The 21,614-nt window shown below is 48.5% G+C and overlaps 1 protein-coding gene across 1 annotated transcript in view; it reads left to right on the top strand.

Annotated features, from left to right (window-relative positions):
* The first annotated feature begins 9,128 nt into the window (after positions 1 to 9,128).
* LOC102871634 (tetraspanin-9-like) overlaps positions 9,129 to 21,614 on the top strand; it is a 135,178-nt gene continuing 122,692 nt past the window's right edge. Inside the window, exon 1 of the mRNA XM_006891304.1 lies at positions 9,129 to 9,464. Within this exon, the coding sequence (XP_006891366.1) occupies positions 9,129 to 9,464 (336 nt within the window). The remainder of the gene's footprint in view (positions 9,465 to 21,614) is intronic.

The raw sequence follows: 21,614 nt of genomic DNA, 5'->3' as shown, positions 1-21,614 counted from the left end.
TCCCCCCAAACAAACACCTTTAGTTCTTATCTGTCCCAACCTTTTCACTGTCATTGATAGAGTCCTTGAATCATGGCCAACTGTGGTGACACGTAATGCCCTAGCTGCTTAACTTCTGTAGCACATACAAGTCTCCACTGCCCTTGGATCCTCCTTGCCTCCCCTGACTGGTGACATTTTGTGCAACATTCTGGGGGGCGGGCCCCCTGCAGGGCTCTCTCTTGGTCCTTCTTCTCTTTTGGCACCACCAGTAAATTGTTCAACAGTGAAAGCATTTCCTACAGAGCCTGAGAAGATCTCAATTTTGCAATTTAAAGAAAACCAGAGTAAGCTGAATACATGCCCTTTACTTTTACAATCAACTCGACAGGCAACGAGTTTGGTTCTCTTACAATGGCAGCCCGCCTTCCACGATCCGAGTGTCAAACCGAAATTCTGGGGGAGGCGGCTGTATTCGCTCGGCGGTGAAGGATGCCTCACGAGCGGTGCACACGTTGTCACAGCCAAAAATATTTAGTGCAGGTCAGAAAGGGGCTCTGTGTTGGCCCATCAACCCTGACTGTGTGGGTGAGTGAGAGCCCCAGCTCTGAGCTTTGCTGCACACTGCCAGCCTGTGACATTCAGAAAAAGACAGAGAGAGGGTGGCATTTATGCTGAAGCCCACATCTCCCCCATTGGCCAGTCAGGAGGGATGTTGCATGTTGATTTCATGTATTCACGTCTCTTCCTTCTCCCAATGGGAATTCTGTACTGGCTTCACTTTTTTTTTGTTGTTAAAAAAGGAAAAAATTAGCTCTGCCTTGTTCACGGTCTCTGAGATCCCCACAAGGGCAGCCTGTGCCTTCCTATGGCATGGCAAGCAATTGAGTGTCAGGAGGGGACCTAAGAGGTGGCATCGTAGATTGTTCTCCCTGCCTTGTTGGTCCTTCCACCCAGAAGCCATGGACTTGAGGCAACCGTGGCCGCTGGTCTTCCTGTCTCCTTTGCATTTTGCTACCAGGCCTGGCTTCTTAGAGCTCTAATTCCATATGTGTCTCCAATGCTTGAGATGCTCTGGGATGGTGTGTTGTGTAAGGCTACACAGAGTAGCCCCACCTTTGATTCCCAGGAACATTGTCCCGGTTTCCACCAAGGTTGGTGATTTCTTGTCTCTTGAGCATGCCATGCTCAAGCCTTCCTGGAAGACTCTTTCTTTTTTTTAAAATTTTTTTTATTATTATTATTAAATTTTATTTGTTTCAATGAACATTCACAGGGATTCTGGGCTTTCACTCCTTCATTGCCGCGCCATGGAAGACTCTTTCTATCTAGACCCACTTCAGACATTTCATCTCCCAGGGCATGGCCCAAGGACCATCTCTTTGCTTGTCCTATCCTGATATAGGGAGTTCTAGTGACCTAGTCATAATTGTCTTTCATTTTTTTTGTTCAGACATTCCTTTGGGTCGTATAGCCCTGGTGTACAAGTTGCCGTACCACCGGTCACTTGTGGTTGCTGTGAGGCTGAACAGTGTGACACTGATGTGCCAAATGTGTTAATGGTTGGCTACCCAATGTGGACAGAGAATGGGGTGGAGCTCTCCGATTAAAACAAGCTTGGAAGGAGGAGTGGCATCCACTTCCGTAATAGCTTGTCTCCGGAAACCCTATGAATCTGGAGAGAGGATGAAAGGCACCCAAGTGTCGAGGACTGTCCTTCATAGGGTCGCTGTGAGTTGCCTGTGACTTGATGGCACTTAACACCAACAGCAGTCATAAACAGCTTCACTGCCAACTCAAAGACATGTGGCTCAAACCCACCAGGTGGTCCACGAGAGAAAGATGGATAATCTCTTCCTTTGTGATTTACTGTTTCTGAAAACCTGCTGGAGGGTCATTTATAGGTTGGATCCAGTTTAATGGCACTGAACAACCACCACCACCATAGTATGTTGTGATGTGCCATCAAATCGCTTGCATTTCATAGTAACCCTATATACAAAAGCTCTGAATCCTCCTTTATTCTGTGCCAACCTCTGATACACCTACCAGTTACTCCAGTCACTGAGTCAATCCACCTCATCGAGGGTCTTCCTCTCTTGTGCTTTCCCTCCACCCTTCCAAGCATGAAGTCCCTCTCCAAGGATTGACCTCTCCTTGCAATACACCCAAAGTATGTCAGACAAAGCTTAAGAATCCTGACTCTCTAGGACGAACCTGTTTGTTCTCATAGCAGTCCATAGTATATTCAATACTCTTCTCCAGAACCACAGCACAAAAGGATCAGTTCTCTTCCTATCATCTCTCGTCATTGTTCAGCTTTCTGACACATAGCAAGTAATTGTGAAGACCGTGGCCTGGATCAGGTGCACCTTAGTGTCCAGACAGACATCATTGCTCTTCAGTACTCTGGAGAGGTCTCTGGCAGTAATCTTTCCCAGTGTAATTCATCTTTTGATTTCCTGGCTGCTGGTACCAAGAGTATTGATCATGGAGCCAAGCAAACTGAAGCTGTCAACAATCTCAATCTCTTCACCAACTATCATGACGCTACCAATCATCCCAGTGGTTTTATGCTGGCTGTATTGCTGAACCATCTTTCCTGTGGCCCCTCTGTCACCTTTGTACACATTGCCTCCTGGCATGGCTGCTTCCTGTCTTCCAGACTATAGTTTTGTGCACCTCTTCCTTCTCCCACCCCTCAGCAAGATAATTCAGGCCATCCCCTTAGTGATCTGGCCTTCCCAATTTTCAGGCCCGAGACTTTACTCCTGACCACATCTTTCCCTTTTATCCCTTATTTAGGGCAAAGCCTGCATATCAAGACTTGGCATTTCAGGTTCCTTGTGCTTTGAAAGCTTAACTGTTAGATGGGTAGGTTCCCAAGGGCAGGAACTATGTCTAGAGTCCAACTAAATAAAGAATATGGGCTTTCCAATCACCCCTTTTTCTTATCTTTAAAATGGGATAATAAACATACTTACTTATCTTATAGGGTCTGTCATGAAGATTAAATAAGTTTCTGCAAGGTACTAGATAAAGTGGGAGAAAAATGTAGAATGAAAGTCAATAATAAAAGACTAGGTTTACTGTTGTCATAGAAATTAGTAGAACCTCCAAGACTATGGCCCTTTGTCTCTATTTATTTATTTTCATTATGATTTCAGTGAAAGTTTACAAAGCAAATTGGTTTTTTATTCAACCATTCATACTAATTTTGTTTTAGAACATTAATTATAATATCCACAATATAATTGCATTTCCCCCACTTCCTATAAATCTCATTTCCCTGAATCCTTCTATCCTAACCCTTTCTGCCTGGTGGCCTTTGTCCATGGGATGGGTGCTCTTTCTATGGTATATAGATGATGAAGACAGAAAGTGATGCCTGCCTGGTGTTATTGATCACCATATAGGTCTATATATTCTTTAACTGAAAGTTGGGTCACAAGGGTAAGTTCTGTTTTGGATCTAAAGGCTGATTAAGGACCAGTCTCTGTTGGACAAGTTGTTGTAGTTGTTCTGTATTTTCTCCCTCACCTCTAATCTGTGACCCTGTATTGTGAGCTCGTTTAGAGTGGTCAGCAGTGATAGCTGGGCACTGTCTAGTTCTTCTGGTCTCAGGGTTAATGAAAGTTGAAATTCATGTGGTCCATTAGTCCTCGCTACCAGTTGTTTCAATACCTCTTTCCTATTCTTCCCTCTTTTCTGTCCTGAACAGGTAGAAGAGGCCAACAGATGTATCTTAGATGGCTGCTTGAAAGGTTTTAAGAGCCAAGTCACTAGTCACCAAAGTAGCATATAAAACATTGTATTTGAAAAAATACAAAGTTGCACCTAAAAAAACCCCCGAAAGCCCACATTGTATTTGTGGAGTATATTATGCTAATTGACCTTGATATCTTCCAGGACTATTGTTTCAAGACCCCAGAACAGCAAATTATCCCCTCCAGGGGGATAGTTATGATTAACGTTGCAAAACATTGCCCCCTGTTGATTCTGCTCACTATATGGATGTTGTTGTTGTTGTTATGTGATGTCGAGTCACCTGCAACTCTTAGCAACCCTATGTACAACAGCCCTAAACCCTGCTCTGTTCTTTGCCAGTTTCATTATCTCTGACACATCTTACCTCCATTACCCCAGATGCAGACAATCCATCTCATCGAGGGCCTTCCTTTCTTGCTCTGTCCCTCAAGCATGATGTTCCTCTTCAAGGACTGGTCCCTACTCGCTGCATGTCCAAAGTATGTCAGATGAAGCTTCAGAATCCTTGCCTCCAAGGAGCAGCCTGGTCTCACCCTCTCTAGCAGCCCATGGTATATTCAATACTCTTCTCCAGAACCATAGCTCAAAGGCATCAATTCTATCATCTCTAGTCATTGCCCAGCTTTCTGATGCATACCAAGTAATTGCAAAGACTATGGCCTGGATCAAGCACACCTTAGTCTCAAGACTGACATCATTGCTCTTCAGTACCTTGGAGAGATCTCTGACAGCAGAGTTTCCCAATGTAGTTAATCTTTTCATTTCCTTGCTACTGGTACCAAGAGTGTTGTTTTGGAGACAAGCAAACGAAAGCTGTTAACAATCTCAGTCTCTTCAACATCTGTCAAGAAGTTGCCAAGTGGCCCAGTGGTGAGAATCTTTGTTTTCTTGATGTTGAGCTTCAATGCATATTGAAGGGCTGCAGTCCTTGACCTTCTGCAGCAAGCGCTTTAGGTCCTCCGTTTCAGCAAGCAGGGTTGTATCATCTGCATAACGCAGGTTGTTGATGAGTCTTCCTCCAATCCTGATGCCACATTTCTCCTCATAGAACCCAGCCTCCCAGATAATCTGTTCTGCATAAATACTAAAAAAGCATGGAGATAGGACATATCCCAGACATATACCCTTCCCAATTTACAGCATATACTAATATGAAATGTAGAATTATCATTTGCTGGACCTGTGTATGGCCATAGGTAGCCCTAGTAGCCTAGTGAGTAAGGAGTTGTGCTGCCAAACCAAAGGCAGGTGGTTCGGATCCACCAGAGGCTCCATGGTAAAAAGATGAGCAGCCTCTTCCTATGTGATTTACAGCCTCTGAAAACCTGCTAGAGAGTCTCATTTATGAGTTGGTTCCAATTTGAAGGCAATGGAATAGGAGTGAGAGAGAGGTAGAGATGACTCTCTGTGACTCAGCTTTCATCCAAATAGTAGACAGGCCTATAAGATGAATAATAATAACATCACACACCATAGAATAATCAACCATATGTTATCAAAGGACAGCATTTGCTTAGGGGTAAAGTTGAGAAGGCAGTAAGGGATCGGAAAGAAAAACAAGTGGAAAAGGGGAACATAGAAAATGGGAAGAGTGCTGTTACATTGTGAGGATTGCAATTGACATCATCCAACAAGATGTATATGGATTCTTAAATGAAAAACTTGTTTTTCTGTATATTGTCATACAAATCACAGTGAAGTTAGTTTGTGTATAGATAACGTTTGGTGTCAATAAATTGTCAATTTCCACTGAACTGGCTGCTATTCTTGGTGATCCCATTTACAAGAAAATAAAACATGACCTCGTCCTGAGCCATCTTTACAGTCCTTGGTGTGTTTGAGTCTCTTGTTGTCATTACATATTTAAAGTGCCTTCTAACATAGGCGTTTGTCTTCTAGCACAATTGAACAATATGCTATTAGAAATCAAGGGGTATTCACAGATTTTTAGAACTGTATCACCAGATCCTTCTTCCTAGTCTGTCTTAGTCTCGGAGCTCCACTGAAACCTCTCTGACAGAGGTGACCTTACTGGAATTTGAAGCACCCATGGCATTGCTTTCAGCAACATAGCACTGTGTAAACCACCATGGTATGCCAAACTGACAGACAACAGGTGGCGATGGTAAGTGCTATGCTATTGTGTGCTGTAGGGTTGATTCTGACTCACAGGACCTGTACAGCACAGGACAACTGTCCTGTAGGGTTTATGAGATTATAGTCTTTACTGGAGCAGATAGATCAACAAGCCCTTTCTCTTATGGAGCTACTGTATTCACCACTGGTCACCAGTAAGTTCAAACCACTGGCCTTTTGCTTAATACCAGAGCACTTAACTGGTGGGTTTGTATATCCGAATAACTCTTATTATTTTAATAATGTGTAGATACTCCAAAGGATTTCCTGCAGCTTTGTTGGTTTCAGGTGCCCTTTTGGCAAAGTTGACCATGAGGGAGTAGAGCTGTTACACTGGACAGCCGTGTCTTCTCTGTACCCGCTGTCTTCTGCCCCTTAACTTCCCCGGGTCCACACACTTCTCCATGTATTGCTGAGGAAATAGTGACCAGAATTCATTTATAATAAAAAATGAGTGGTGTAAAAGCAATGAGGAAGCCACCATGATGGGACAGTGTATGAATTGGGGAGAAAAAAGACACAAGATAAGCAAATAGAGGCCAACCTGGGAGGTGCCTCCCAGCCCTCCTTCATGCTGGGTCTGCATCTGAGAGTAGTAGTAATAGCTTCTATTTGTTCTGTGCTTACAGCCCTCAGACTGTTTGCACATATGCCAGCTCACTTTATTCTCACAACACCTCTAGTAGGTAGGCTCGATTAATCCCCCTTTAAAGAGGAGGAAATGGAAGCGCAGAAAGGCAGAGTACTTTGCCCTTGATCACACAGCTAAGAAAAGCTAAGAGTGAAGAACAGGTCTCTTGACTCCTGGTCCAGCTGGTGAATGATCTCTCCCTGTCTGAATCAAAGAAGTAATGTTGTGAGAATGAAGTGGCAGCGGGAGCCCCTCAGGAGCCGCCTGGGCGGAAGCTGAAGAGGACAGAAGGCGTTAGGCATTCCAGTCAGGCTGCGTGGTGTTCATTGGGAGCCAGCTAGACATCTGCCCCCTTCATCTGTAGACAGCATCCACAGGACCGCTGTGCCCAGCCAGGGGAAGATAAGCTGCTGGTGGATGCCATCCACACTGTGTGTAATTGCTGGGCTCTGTATCTGAGTTGAGAAAGGACTCAGACTAGTTAGATAGACCTTTGTGGGTTCCTTCAAAGAAGCTGAGATGCCTTCACTGGGAGCTCTCACCTCTAGGGTGCAGGCTACCTAGGGGCGGGAGGGGCGGGGCTCAGTGGCACTGCAGTAGTGCCTGATGAGGGTCTTGAAGTCTCCCTGTTGGGATTCATGTACCCCTTTCCGCACAGCCATAGCCATGTGGCAGCTCTGTTCTGGCACTCATCCATCTGCCCTGCTTTGGTGATTAATGTCCCCCTGTCTAGATTTTGAGTGCCTGAAGGGCAAGGGAGCAGCACATCTTCTGTTTCCTGGTGGGTGGGGGGTGGCTGGCCCTGTTAGGCACACAGCAGGTGTAGAAGAAATGATTGTATCCAAGGAGGGCATTTCATCCTCCCCCCCCCATCCCCAGCGCAAATACTTTTACCCAGCCACCCCTATTGTGTGCAGAAGCCAAGACATGAGGCAGGTGCTCGGGATACTAAGCCCTGTAAGACTGGTCCTTGTCTTCGGCACTCTATGACTCTTATTTTTGAATGACAAGGATGGCGGCAGAAAAGAGAGATGGGGACCCCCACCTCCTGCCTTCAACCTTTTGGAATTCACCATTTGTCTGCAAAGTGTGGTGGCCCCAGATGGGCACTGCAGAGTTCCGCACAAGCCCAGTCTGCTCCAGGATGCTCCCAAGCCCCTAGGAAGAGCCTTCCGCATACTGTTTCCCTGACCAGTCCCTTAAGTGTACTCTTCACCGAAGATGACCCATCCTGTGGCCAGGAGCACTTCCTACATCACCCTTGGCATATGCAGCGTGCAGAGGGCCAAGACTGGAGCTCCACTTCTGCCCCTGCTCTGCCTGGTGGGGCTGGAGTCCCAGGTGGAGCGGCGTCCCACCCTGGCACTCGCGGGGTGGGGGCTCAAGCAGCTGCAGGAGCCTGGCGGAGCCGCGTGTGTGCGCGCGTGCGCACGGGTACGCGGAGGGCAATGCGCGCACCTCGGAGGCCCCTAGCGCCTTTCCCACACCTCGCGCCTCCCCTGCGGTCCCTTTTCCTTGCGTACTGTAACCAGACCCACGTGTGCGAAAGCGTGTGGCGCGCGCGCGCGCGCGCGTGTGTGTGTGTATGTGTATGTGTATGTGTGTGCGCGGCCTGCACGCGTATAATCGGAAGGTCTTGCGCCCCGGCCGGGCAGGCCCTCCTGTGCATAGGGTACGGCGACCAGTTCCACTGTGGCTGCTCTTCTTTCCTCCTTAGACCTTTATAGCTTCCTTCGGGTGTTTGATACCTTCAGTCTTACCTCCTCCCCGCCCCCTTTTCTCCAGTTAAAGAGACCAGCTCCTTCCACTGAAGGTTCTGATTCACCCTCGGCTAAAGAGCCCTTGACATTTAGTGAGGGTTCGCAGCGCACTTGTATAGGCACACAGCAGAACGCTAATCCTATTAAAGATATTGTGTCATTGGGGAGAGGGGTGGCTTCCCTACTGGGGCCGGGCAGGCCGCACCCCCATTGGTCGAATGCTAAGCAGAGGGCGGGGCCAAGGGCCAGGGGAGGGAGCTCGAGCGAATTTGGAGTCGGGAGTCGAGGCTGGGATTTCACAGGGAAAGCCCAGCGGTTGCAGCTGCGGCGGATCCCTCAGCATTGCCCGCCGCGCGCCCGGGCAGCCCAGGGCCGGCGAGCAGCGCTCAAAGTCGTGGAGCCGAGGAGGCGGAGCGCCCGCAAAGTGGTGGGGCCGTGTGCTGGGGCTTGCCGGAGGAGGTGTGCTCAGCGAGCTGGGAGCCCGGCGCCCTTCTGCCTCGAGTGGAGCGGCCGGTGCACTTCCGAAGCGAGCCGGCGCCTCTGACAGAGAAATAAAATTGCAGCCTCCCCAAAGACGCGAAGTTACGCAGTCGAGCCAGTTCGCGGCGAGCATTCGCGAGCGCGCCGAGAGCGGAGCCGAGCCGCAGAGTCGTCCTCGCCGGCCGGCTGGCCAGAGAGGGGCGCCGTCCGAGAGACAGCAGCCCCTGCGCACGGGCTTTGGTCGGGAGTGAGCCCTGGTACAGAGAGGGGCGTGCAAGGCTCCGCCGGCCCGCACGCCCGACTCGGGCGCCCCCTCCATCCCTCTCCGGGAGCAATGCCCCCCGCCCCTCGGGCCCCCCGGGAACGACGTGAGCATGGAGAAGTCGAGTAGCGAGGATTCTTCGATCCACCGGAGTCCATCTTTGGACAGCAAGGACTCGGACTTTGCCAAGCCGTCCACCTCGGGCCGCCCGTTCGGCCGCGGCTTCACAGCCGGCGCCTTCTACGGCACCGCGGGCTCCCGAGGCCAGAGTCGCGCCGAGGCCGGCGTTAAGACCGACAAGTACAATGCACCCAAAGGCAGCAAGTACGTGGTGTTTTACCTGGACCTCTCCTTTGTTTTCCTCCTAGAATTTAAAAAGTGCAACATGGCCAGGGGCTGCCTCTGCTGCTTGAAGTACATGATGTTCCTCTTCAATTTGATATTTTGGGTAAGTGCTTGCCTTTATCTCTTCCTTTACCCTCTCATCGCTGTGCCTACAGTAGCGTGATACCCTCTTTCTCATCCGTGCTGCATTGCTCTGCTTTCTGCACAACGGTAAGTTATCTTTTTTTTTTTTTAAATCGCTTCCCCCTCTTTCAAATCTCTCTCCCCCCTCTTCTCTCTCCTTGGTGGCTGAGTGGAGGCACCCACTTGCCTGTCTTCCAGGAGAAACTTGTTCTACTCCCAAGAGGCTGGCAAAGTTCTTCTATAAGAAGAACCCATGCTGAGTATGCCTCTGCCTGGGTAACCCGCAGAATGAATGAGAAGTTCAGAATTTTTACCAGGTTGTGACCCCGAGTTGAACAGGGCACACGTGTGAACATAGATGGTTTTCTGAATTTCTTCTTGTATGCCCCCTTGAATACACAAGACAATCTGCAGCATTTTGTGAGTTGGGATGCATAATGGTCACCTTCTGCCCCTCCGTTCACTGCATTTCTGGAAAAGGAGGAAGAGGTGTCCCTGTCCAAGATGATGGGCTCACTTGCCAGCCCTCAGATCTGCCCCTGAGTTGGGGTTTGTGTAAGAAAGGAGGGGTATGGGAGGGATGCTGCCATCGGCCAGCCGGTTGCTGCTTTTGAGGGATTGCAGCCGACTGGGCAGGGAGCGGGCTGGCCATGTGCCCCTGCCCTGGAATGCCAGCTCTAAGGCTTCACAGCACCAGGGGCTACAGGGGAGACAATAAAGAATGTCCCTGTCCCTGGTGAGTCACTAAACTTTAGAGGTGCCAGTGGGTGGGGCAGCCTAATATTTTGGCTTCTCTATAGTTGGTTGGGGTGCACGCACGTGGGGGGTGCAAGCATTAACTACTAGTTTGGTAGATTTGAAGACTTCTGACATTCATGTAGAATCCACCCTCACTGGTGTCCCTGCCTTCTTCACCAGAATTCAGTCACCATCGGCACAGATGTTTGGCTCTGCCCCAGGGCCTGACTCTCTGCCCGCTGGAAGCTGTCAGCTGCCCCATGGTCCAGGAGGAGCCCAGGGACAGGAGAAAGTCATGCAGAATGAAGTTAGGGAGAATCGCTTGGCTTCAGTGTTTGATTTTTGTATAGAGTGATCCACTTTAGTGGAAATAACTCCCCCCACACACACACTTTTTGGCTTATGGGTGGGTGGAATGAGAGACTTTTCCTTGGAGAAAAAGACTGGCTTCTAGTCTTATTTCTGTGCTGGCTTGGAGCATGACCTTGGGCATGTGACTTTATTCCTCAGATTCTGGGGTTCCTTTCTAGTGTTTTAGGGGATGACCTGATGGTCTCATCTTATGGAAGATCCTGCTGCTGGGAGAAGAGAGGTCCTGACCTTTCCACTAGGAAAGAAACCCCCTTGCCTATCCAGGCACTGCTTCTCTTCCACAAAGTCTGTTCTGAGAGGACTTGAGTTAGACTTTCTCATGTCTCTATAGGCTGGGGTTGGTCACTCCAGGCACTGCTACTGGGATGTCGCCTATTCTGAGCTTAAGGTTTTATGCAAACTGAAGCAGAGACGCGCTAATTCTTCTTTTCTGGGTAACAAGAATAGTTTGGAATGTCAAGAATTACTTTATTGCCTTCTGGTAGGCAAGGCCGTCCTGCTCATGTACCCACACGTGTGTCAGCCTGGTGTGCTGCTGCGTGCCTCTCGGTGCTTTTGGATTTGCGTGATGCTGTGCTTTCAGTTGCTCACAACTTTCCTCTCTGTCCCCTAATCTTGACCTACTGCACTGCTTTGCCCCACCCTGCCTATCTTAACTCTTACTAGGAAACCCCCCTCATGATGATGCTCAGGGCAGTAACGTCCACTCTGCGCTGCTCTTCCCCACCCCCACCCCGCCACCTGCTGGCAGGAATCGATATAACCGCTCGTGACTCCTTGTAGTAAACTCCAGGCTTGCCTGGCTCCTCCGAGGCTGGCTAGCACAGTGGTGTGTGCTCTGCACATTCATTCTGTGTTTGTGAGTGAATGAGTGGAAGGCCAGAGCATTACCTCCTCCGCGTGGTACTCTGTGGGCTCTGACGTTTATAGAGAAGCTGGTTCTCTAGAGAAGGTGGCTTCTGGCTGAGGCTCACCTGATCAAAATCAACACGGTGGAAATGGTTTTGTCTTTTAAAGCATCTTACTGTGCGAGGACAGGCAGCTCTTCTCCATCTCCCCTTAAAAATTAGGCGGAGTTTAATGAGCAGGCCGATGGAATCTCCTTCCTTTACCGTCTTCAGTGAAGGAGCTTGCTGTCCCTTCCTAATTAGAAGGTTTATACCACCGCTGTCTTACCACGCACGTAGACCAGCTCTTTCCTGGACTCTAACATTACTGATTAGTTAATATTTTTGGAATTCCCGTGACATGCTAGCAGCTAGACAAAAATTGCATCTCATAACTCTGGTCCTTTCATGTTAGTAATGAATGTGCTAACGAAGTGAGACGTAGATTGTGGGGAGGATGAAAAATCTAGCAAAAGAGAAAAGGCTGCTTGTACATGGAAGAGGGGGTGTTGACGACGATGCTGAGCGGGAGGTAAAGGAACAGGTGTGGCAGTGTGGCAGCCAGGAACTTGGGGAGGTGGGCACTGTGCTCGACGCCAATGAAGACGTCTAGGCAGAAGCTGCTCAGAGCTGATCTAAAGAGAAAGAAGGGAAAAGAGCCGAATGAGCAGAGGGAAGGAAGTGGGGTAGGTGATGAGGCCAGAGGGTTGGGGAGTTCTGCAGCTTCAGGCTACACAGGGAGGTCAGTGACTCCGTGAAGGCTGTGGTGGGGCGGGTCCAGGCCTCCAGGATCCAGAACGATTTTTAGGAATTTTGTACCCATCACATTTCCTACTCTCCTGGCTCAGATCCCAAAAGGAGGCCTTTCCAAGACAGAGTTGAACTGAGGCCTGCAATCGATACTTTCCCGTAGATCCTAGTAGTTCTCTAAACCTATTGCTGCTGTCGCACCCCCTCTGCCAGGTCCTTCCAGCAAGCCGGCCAGAAAGAAGAGTTTCCAGTGGAGAGATGCAGCCTTATCACACTGCACGCCCCTCCCAGGCTTAGTCCCTGCCTCCTCACCACTGGGCGGAGTTTCTTCTTGGTGGTGGTGAGGGCCTCGGTGCCGTCATTCAGGCGGAGCTATGTGGTCAGCGCCCCTCCTCCTTCCTGGAAAAGAGGCGGGGCGTTACAGGCTTCCTGCTGGTCCAGGTCTTCTGGCACTGCTTGCTGACACAGACAGTGCTAGCCATCTTTGCACCCCAATGCACGATGGGAGTTTGGGACACCAAAGCCAGCATCTCTGAGGGCCTAGTATGGGGGTAGAAGACAAGGAGTCAGTGATGACTCCTGCCTTGCTTCTCAGGACCACAGAGAGTGCTGGTTTTTTGGTTGGATAGAGAATATTGTTGTTAGGTGCCATCATATGACTTTGGAGTCATAATGACCTTGTGGAAAACAGAAAGAAATACTGCAGTCTTGTGACATCCTCACAATCGCTGCTGTGCGTGAGCTCACTGTTGCAGCCACTGTTGTCAGTGCATCTTGTTGAGAGTTTTCCTCTTTTTCACTGACCCTCTCCTTCTTTATAGAGTGGCTTCTCCTAGGCCATGCCTTGAGAATATGAGGTGAAAGTTGTTGTTGTTGTTGTTATGTGCAGTCGAGTTCTTGCGACTCATAGTGACCCTGTGTACAACAGCTGTAAGCCCTAATCTGTATCCTGTGCCAACCTTGTTGTCTCTGACACATCTACCCCCATTACCCCAGTCATTGAGTCAATCCATCTCATCCAGGGTCTTCCCTTCCTCTGTTGTCCCTCCACCTTACCAAGCATGATGTCCCTCTCCAAGGACCAGTCCCTCCTTGTAACATGTCCAAAGTGTGTCAGACAGAGCTTCACAATCCTTACCTCCAAGGAACAGTCTAATTTCACCTTCTCTAGGACGAACTTGTTTGTTCTTCTAGGAATCCATAGTGTATTCAATACTCTTCTTCAGCACCACAACTCAAAGATAATAATTCTTCTTTTGTCATCTTTGTTCATTGTCCAGCTCTCTGATGCATAGCAAATAATTGAGAAGACCATGGCTTGGATCAGGCTCACCTTAGTCACCAGACTGACATCATTGCTCTTCAGTACTCTGGCGAGGCCCCTGACAACAGATTTTTTTCCCAGTGCTATTTATTCTTCTTTTGATTTCCTGGCTGCTGGTATCAAGAGTATTGCATGAATTCAAGCAAACTGAAGCTATTAACAATCTCAATCTCTTCACTAGCTATCATGATGCTGCCAGTCAGCCTAGTGGTGAGAATCTTTGTTTTCTTTATGTTGAGCTTTAATCCATATTGAGGGCTGCAGTCCTTGACTTGAATTGAGATGAATATGAATTCTGAAAGTGTTTTCCACCAGGGGTGATCAAACCCAATCCAAAGTGTTTCTCCTAGCCGTGGAAACCATCCAGGACTTTCCTTTCAGTCACTTTTATATGGTTCTACCCTCTGCTGTCTGCCTGAATGCTCCAGGTAGAAACTAAATGAGTTCAAATCCTTCAAAAGAACTCGGGTCTATACAGAGTTGAACTGCTAAGCTGAAGACTGCACCTCTCTAACAGTTCAAATCCACGAGAGGGTCTGAGGGAGAAAGATGGGCAATTTCTTCCTGTGCAATCTGCAACCTTGGAAACCCGTTGGAGGCTCAGCTCTGACAACAATGAAAGAGGAATGATGTCCTTAGGAGCTACTTCATTAGTCGTATTTCAGGCTGTTAACCCTGGGTTTGTTAGTTTGACTTCACCTACATAAGGAGCTCTGGTGGCCTATTGGAAAGAAACTGTGCTGTGATACTGAAGGCATGCAGTTCAAGTCAACCAGCTGCTCTGTGGGAGAAAAATGGGTGATCTTGTCCCAGGTGATTAACTGCCTCTAAAAAAAAACCCACCAGAGGGTCAGCTGTGCGTCAGATCTGACCTGAGAATACACAATAACATCGTAGGAGAAAGATGGGGGCAGCCCCTTCTCATGAAGATTTACAGCCTCAGAAACCTGATCGATGGTTGCTCTTAGTCAGCATGGACTCCCTAACAGTGGGTTTGATTTTGAGTTTTGGGAAAGTCCTTGAGTAGCACATTTAAGCACTTGACTACTAATCAAAAGATTGGCTGTTTGATACCTCGGGCCACCTGGTGGCATAGTCCACAGGGAGGTGTGCTGCTAACTCAAGGGCCCTGTCTGTCTGGCAGTTCAAATTCACCAGCAGTTCTGAGGAAGAAGAATAGACAGTCTCCTCCCATGCGATTCATGGCTTCAGAAGCTAGAGGTCGGTTATGAGTAGGTTCCAGCCCTACAGCCATGAGTGAGTGAGGAGCACCTTGGAAGAAAGATGTGATGGCCTGCTTTTGAAAGGTCACAGCCATGAAGATCATGTGGAGCTTTCTACTCTGCAACATGAGGTCGCTATGAGTTGGGATTGATTCAGCAGCAAATGGGAAGCCCCTCCAGGAATCCAAAGAAGGTTCAGAGCTTTAGTTAAGAGAAAAGGCTGGAGTGACCAGATTGTTGCCTGAGGAGGGCATCCTTTGGGTGCTGGGGTCCTGGGTTCCCTCCCTTCCTTAGCAAATTGTGATTCCAGCTTAACCCCTCTGAACCCGAATCACATTCCTCTCTGAATATAGAAAGATGGAAGATGTGGCTCGCATTTCTGGCATAATTGCTACTCAGAATAATGGTCACATCTTATGCTTGCCAGCAGAATTGTCCCATCACTTTAATTCATGGTTGGCAGAAAAGTGACATTCTGACCCCTTTGGAAAGTCTTTTCCTTGTGGATTGTTCCCTTAATATAGACCAATTAGCTAAGGAGGCAGCGTTCAGTGTGCCCTCCAGAGCAGGGTAAAGGTTGGCATAGCGCTGCCATGAGCGAGGATTGGTTGGGGACCCTAATTAACCTCCCCTAAGTGGAGTCAGGCCTCTGTGCTTGGCCTTTCTCAGACTATTCACCAGCCCTTGTTGAGTAGCCTGTGGGTAAGTGTCCCGATTAAGGCTGTGTAGCCACATTTGGGACATAGGTTTGGTACTGGCTTGAATGGATTGTTCTTGTTTCTTGGTTGCCCAGGACCCAGGTGTCTGCATAATCAGGGTTTGACAGCCTCACGTCTCATGCAGAGTCTGTAGGGTGTCATCAGTCTGAGAATGGAAGTCAAGCATGGGTTCGATGGCTCTGAACAGGGAGCTTGTGCTCAGTCCTGGTCTTGGCTGGCCTTGCCCCATCCCCTTATTCCCCAATATCCTCTTGTCCTTCCTGGGCTCCCCTGGGTTCTCCAGGCCTCTTCTGGCCTCCTCTGGCCATTCCTGGCCTCTCCAAAAAGAAGAGATACAGACTAAACTTGGAAGTTAGGGGGCATTTAGCCACTTTGCGAGTGTTCAGGTGTGAGCTGTGGAGGCTGTTTCCATGCATGCCTCTGATCCAGTCCTCCCCAGAGGGCTGTTACAAGCCGACTCTCGGGATGGGTCAGGCTTGGAGCAGGGGGGGGCAGATGAAGAGCCTGGCAGACACTCCAAGACCCCCTGAGCGTGACCACCAGGGAATGTTAGCTCTGTGTTCACTTCCTTTCCAAGCATTAAAAATTAAACTTCCTTGTCTTTATATCTATTTTTAAATCATGTCAGAGCCAGCATTGGTGTCAGTCAAGAGGGGGCGGGGAAGCAGAGTGTAGAGAGGAGAGCGTTCCGACTGAAACGGGGTGTGCAGATCTCCACCTGAGGCAAGGGTGCTGAGGCCTCCTTTCCACCTGGGGAAGAGCACAGCAGACACCTCAATCTCTGCCAGTGGAGAGGCCTTGCCTCCGCCCTGCTTGTACCGCTTGGGCCTGTGTGGCTGCCCTTGGCTGAACTTGGTGGCAGGCTCTGTAGCCCTAGGCCTTCCGTGGCTAACCAGGGTGTTGGGGTCCCAATTGAGTTCATTCACTCACTCCACAACTATTCACTGAATGCCCGCTGCATGCACAGGAGCCTCCAGTTGGTGAGAACAGGGCTGACTCGGCTCACACAGGGCAGATCAGCTTTCTCATGCCAGGAAGTTGTGGAATCGGGAGGTCATCTGGCTCGTCCTCCACTGAGCACTTGAACACAGGGCTGCTGAGGGGGTGGTTAGGCACCTCTCCCTGCCCTGGCATTCTAGGGAGGGGCAGCAGCAAGCCTGGATTCAGCATCCTGGTGCCTTAACTTGTCCTCTCCCATCCTCCATATGCGTATGATTGCTCTCTTACTCTCTACAGTGTGTGTGCCAATCAGAGATAAAGGGGAGGAAAAAACAGGCTGCTGCTGTTAGCAATTCCCTGATTTGGAAGAAAAAGAAAAAATTGGCTTTTCTATTACTTCCGTTGAAAGGGCTAGTGGATACTGGGTGGCCACTGTGCACTGCATGCAATTTTTGAGCTGTAAGCCAGGTGGGCTGCTCAGAGTACCATGGAGGAGACAAATACACGTAATTGCTACACTGAGCAATGTGTCCTGCAATGGACAAGATAACAGAGATAAAATATAGGAAGTGAAACTTGGATTTTGAAGGATGAATAGGAGTTTGCTGGGTAGTGGACGAATAGGAGTTTTTCGGCTGTGAAGGAAGGTTGGGGAGAGTTAGAGAGCCAAGCAACACAGATCTTGATGCCCAGAGGGAGAGACAGAGCCCCTGGAACATTAAAAGTGTAGAGAAACAAAGGATGGTGTTACCAGGGAGGCTTCCTGGGAATGTGAGTTTGGAATGGGTGCCGAGATCAAGGTAGTGTGGCCCAGCTGTGAATTGTGTACCTGCGTCTGGGGGGGTCTTTGTCCCCAGGACTCTATAGGGAAGGGATGCTTTGTTTTTCTAACAGTGACTACCATGGAGGGTCTTGCTACGTCTGTCTCTCAGGCTATAAGCTGTTGCTGTAGGTAATCCAGCTTTATCGAGATGCCCCTGTTTTCTGTCCCCCTTCGGCTTCTCCCTTCCAGCTGTGATATGCCCGCTTATTTGGTTCCAGTTAGGAAGCTTTTGAAGCTGAGCTAAACCCGTCGAGCAGAGTTAAGTCTTCTGAGCCAGCTTTGTCCCTGCTCACATTTGAAAGCTAATCTGCCAGCAGAAGTGGTGGGGGGCTGGGGTCTGATCCTGGCAGGGCTGTTACGAACAGCACGTGTTTGGGAGTGTGAGCAGACCTTCAGCTGGGGGAGCAGCACAAGGTAGATATGGCTTTCAGCCCCTCTCTTTCTCTAGGAAGCCACAAGACTGTAGGCGATGTTGGAAATATCATTTAAAACACAGTAAGTCTGTGGTTCAAGTTAAATGCGATTACCTTCTCTTCCCTTGAGCCTCAACAAGCTTTGAAAGCTCACAGGTAAATTGGAGAAGCCTTTGGGGAGAGAAGTCTGCATGGTTTCACATCTCAGGTAGGTAGATGGTCCTGGTGGCTCCATGGTTATGTGCTCAACTGCTAACTAAAAGGTTGATGGTTTGAACCCATTAGCACCACAGGAGACTTGATAATCTACTCCAATTAGACATTCTAGTAATTAATTATGTTACTCAATGGTAATTAATGTTATAAAACAAAATGTCTATCACAAAATGTCTATGAATGATTGAATGAAAAATCAATGTGATTTCTAAACTTTCACTACAATACAAAGAAGTTATAAGAAAGATTTAGAAAGCATTCTTTGCTGTCGAATCGGAGCCCACTAATAACTGATGACCCTCCAGCAGGTGTTTCAGAGGTAGATTCCACGGGGGGAGATGGCCCATCTTTTTCCTGAGGAGCAGCTGGTAGATTCGAACTGTGCACCTTGAGTTGACAGCGCAGACCTTCAACCACTAGGCCAGTTTACAAAACCTCAGGGCACAGTTTTCTTCTGTCACATGGGGTCACTGAGTCAGAATCAGTAGCACCTAACAACAACAGCAACAACAAATGTGTCTTGTGTCACTGGCATGGAGAGAGCCCCCGTTTTAGTGTGGCTGACAAAGAAAAAAAACCCACAAAACCCCCCAAGCTTTTGTCTATAAGAGGCCTTTCTTTCTGTTCCATGGATTCTTCATTACTTGGTCCATTCCAGTTAGCCAGCCAGTTCCACAGACTGTTCTGTGACCCCCTCCGTTAGCCCTATTGTTTTCCAGGAGCAAGAACTGTGCTTTGAAGGTGTTCTGTCACCCCTAGGATAGCCTAGTCCCTAGGCAGTTTCACTGCTAACTCAAAGGTTATATGTCTGTGGTGATTTGAATCCATCTGCTCCTCTGTGGGAAAAAGATGGGCAGTCTCCCATGTGATTTACAGCCTTGGAAACCCAGTGGAGGGTCAGGTATAAATTGGTTCCAACTTGATGAGAATGCATTTATCTATCTTTTGGTGCTTGAAATTTCTCGTCTATGACCAACAGCAGTGATTTCCGCTGGGCTGGGGGTGAGGCCCACATGAGATAATGTCTTCACTTTGTAGGTATACAGCTTAGCAAAACGCCTGGCATTTTGGACCCAGTGACTCAACAGTCTTGTCTTCAGTTGCCATTGAATGACCTCATGAATAACAAAATAAAACGTTGCCTGGTTTCAGACCATCTTAGTGACCGTTAGCATGTCCGAGTCCATTGTTGTGCCAGTCTGTCTAATTAAGAGTGTCTTTCATATTCAGTGACCTTTTGCATTATACCAGTCTTGAGGTCTTTTCCTAAGGGTGGGCCTGGCCAGTGTTTTGTTCCCACTGTGGCCATGACTGCAGCTCCTACAGTGAGAGCATAGGAATGAGCCACTGCAGCCAGCAGCCCGTTAGGTGGCCAGAGTGGAGCACGGATACTGAATGACTGTCCTAACGGGGCTTTGGCACAATGGGGGGAGCATCAGGTTTCTCCAGACTGGTGGTGGTTCTGTTCCTGGTATTAAGGGTATAAGGAAGTCTGGGAAGATCTGTTGGAGTGAAGGATGGAAGTGGAAGTCAGAGACAGGGGTGAAGGAAGAGGCAGTAGTCTTGGACCTCTGGGCCTGGAGCTGTGCTTGTCAAATTATACCCTTAACTGCTAGCCTTCCACACTCTTCCTCTGCCTCCTTTTGTTCTTGGTGTAGTGAGTGATGCCAGGAAGAAGCTCATTTGGATAGCTTGACATGTTGAAGAGCCTAGATGGTCCAGGGTGGACCCCTGCCTTTGCGCTCTTAGCACCTTGGATAGATCTAGAATGCTGGATGGATCTAGAACGCTGGATGGATCCAGAACGCTGGGTAGACAACTTGGCTGGTGATCTGAGTTGACTAACAGACTGGTACATGTGTTCCAGGGCTTCAGTTCAGTATATCAACCAGAATCATAAAGCAGAAGCACTGCCATCAGGTTGATTCCAGCTCGTAACAACCCTCTGTCAGGTATCTGAGGCTGTAAACCTTCATGAGAGGAGACTGCCCATGTTTTCCTCTTGGTGGATTCAGACCACTGACCTTTGGGGGAGCAACACAAACATGTAATTCATTACAACACCAGAGCTGTTTATCAGAAGCACAAAAAGGGCTCAAACTCATTACTGTTGAGTTGGAATCAACTTCTGTTGACACCCCCACCCCCCACCCCATTGGGTTTCTGAGGCTGTAAATTGCACAAGAAGAGACTGTCCGTCTTTCGCCCATGGAGCTTCTCAGGGATTCGAACAGCCAGAGAGGCACAGCCTTTGGGTTAGCCACACGGCTCCCAGAAGCCATGGCCCCAGAAGCCTGGTCTCTGAAAAGGTTTCCAGACTGTGGACTGTGTCACATGTACATGCATGTGGTTTAGAAAATAATCAAGTGGACTTGGGGCCCACTGCCCAGCTTGAGAAGAAAGACTGTCAGCGCTGTGAAGACACACCAGCCTCTCCCCTACAGACAACTGTTACCTTTAAATTTTGTATCCGGTATATTTCTCTATAGTTTTTCCTCCTGTTGTCAAAAACTGAAACTCATTGTCATCAAGTCAGGACCAACTCATAGCTGACCTTCCATGGGCTTTCTGAGGCTGCCAAGTGCATGGGAGGAGATGGCCCATCTTTATCCCACGGAGCTGCTGATGGATTTCAACCGCTGAGAGGCATGGCCTGTGGGTTAGCGAGCGGTACAGCTCCCTCCAGACTGCACGGCCAGACTGCATGCGCATTGGCATCCCTAACAGGACGTCAGGATTGGTAAAGGAGAGAGTTAGAAGGAATATGGAAAGATAAAGATGAATTAGATAAATTGCCCTGATTGCCTCAGCAACAGACTGAGACATGCAGCAGTCATGAAGATGACACAGGTTGGGGCTGTGTTTCTTTCTCTTTCTCTGAGGGCACAGTGAGACCAAGCTGAAACAGCCACAGTATTGTTAGGTGCTGTTGAATTGACTCCAGTTCACATCAACCCCGATGTACAATTGATTGAAATCTTGCCCAACCCTATGCCACCCTCATAATCACTGCCCTGGGTAAATCCATTGTTGCAGTCCACACCATAGACATCTCTAAACACATCATTTAGTTTGGCATTCTTTGGAAGTTCTGATCAATAGAATGATTCTGAATCTTTGTTTGCTTTTTATATTTGTTGATTTATCTGGGCTGATTAAATATGGATGGTTTTGGTGTGTTTTTTTTTTGTTTTTTTTTTTTCTTTTTTTTACTGTTTTGTAAGTATTCAATTAAATTTAATACGAAGCTCCCTCACACTCTTTGCGGTTGAGCTGGAACCAACTCATAGCTGACCTTCCAGTGGATTTTCAGAATATATAAATCACACAGCAGGAGATTGCTCATTTTTCTCACGTGGAGCAGCTGGTGGATTTGAACTGCCTGCCTGTCCTGCCTTTGAGTTGGCTGTACAACTCTTTACTCACTGTGCCACAAGTTGTTTTGTTCTTGCTAGCGAGCTCTCATGGCCTAGTGGTAAGGAGCTCTCATCAACTATAACAGGGTACTAACTACAATTTATTTACTCTGCGAGGCTACTTGAAAGGAAGACCTTCAACGAGACGACTAACACAGTAGCTTTAACAGTGAGTTCGAGTTGCCCACTGCTGTGGTGTGGACAGCTGAAACCCAGGCCCCGACAAGCACCTGGGGGTGGGGGGGAGAAACCCAGACTCTATTTCATGCTCTGCTGGAGAAGGAGGGGCAGTCTCCTGTACCAGTCAGAT

Source organism: Elephantulus edwardii, unplaced genomic scaffold (genome assembly GCF_000299155.1).
Source record: "Elephantulus edwardii isolate Elephantulus edwardi_28Jun2011 unplaced genomic scaffold, EleEdw1.0 scaffold00096, whole genome shotgun sequence".
Taxonomy (NCBI): domain Eukaryota; kingdom Metazoa; phylum Chordata; class Mammalia; order Macroscelidea; family Macroscelididae; genus Elephantulus; species Elephantulus edwardii.
The sequence above is the reverse complement of the archived record's forward strand: the minus strand, read 5'-3'. Positions and strand labels throughout refer to the sequence as shown.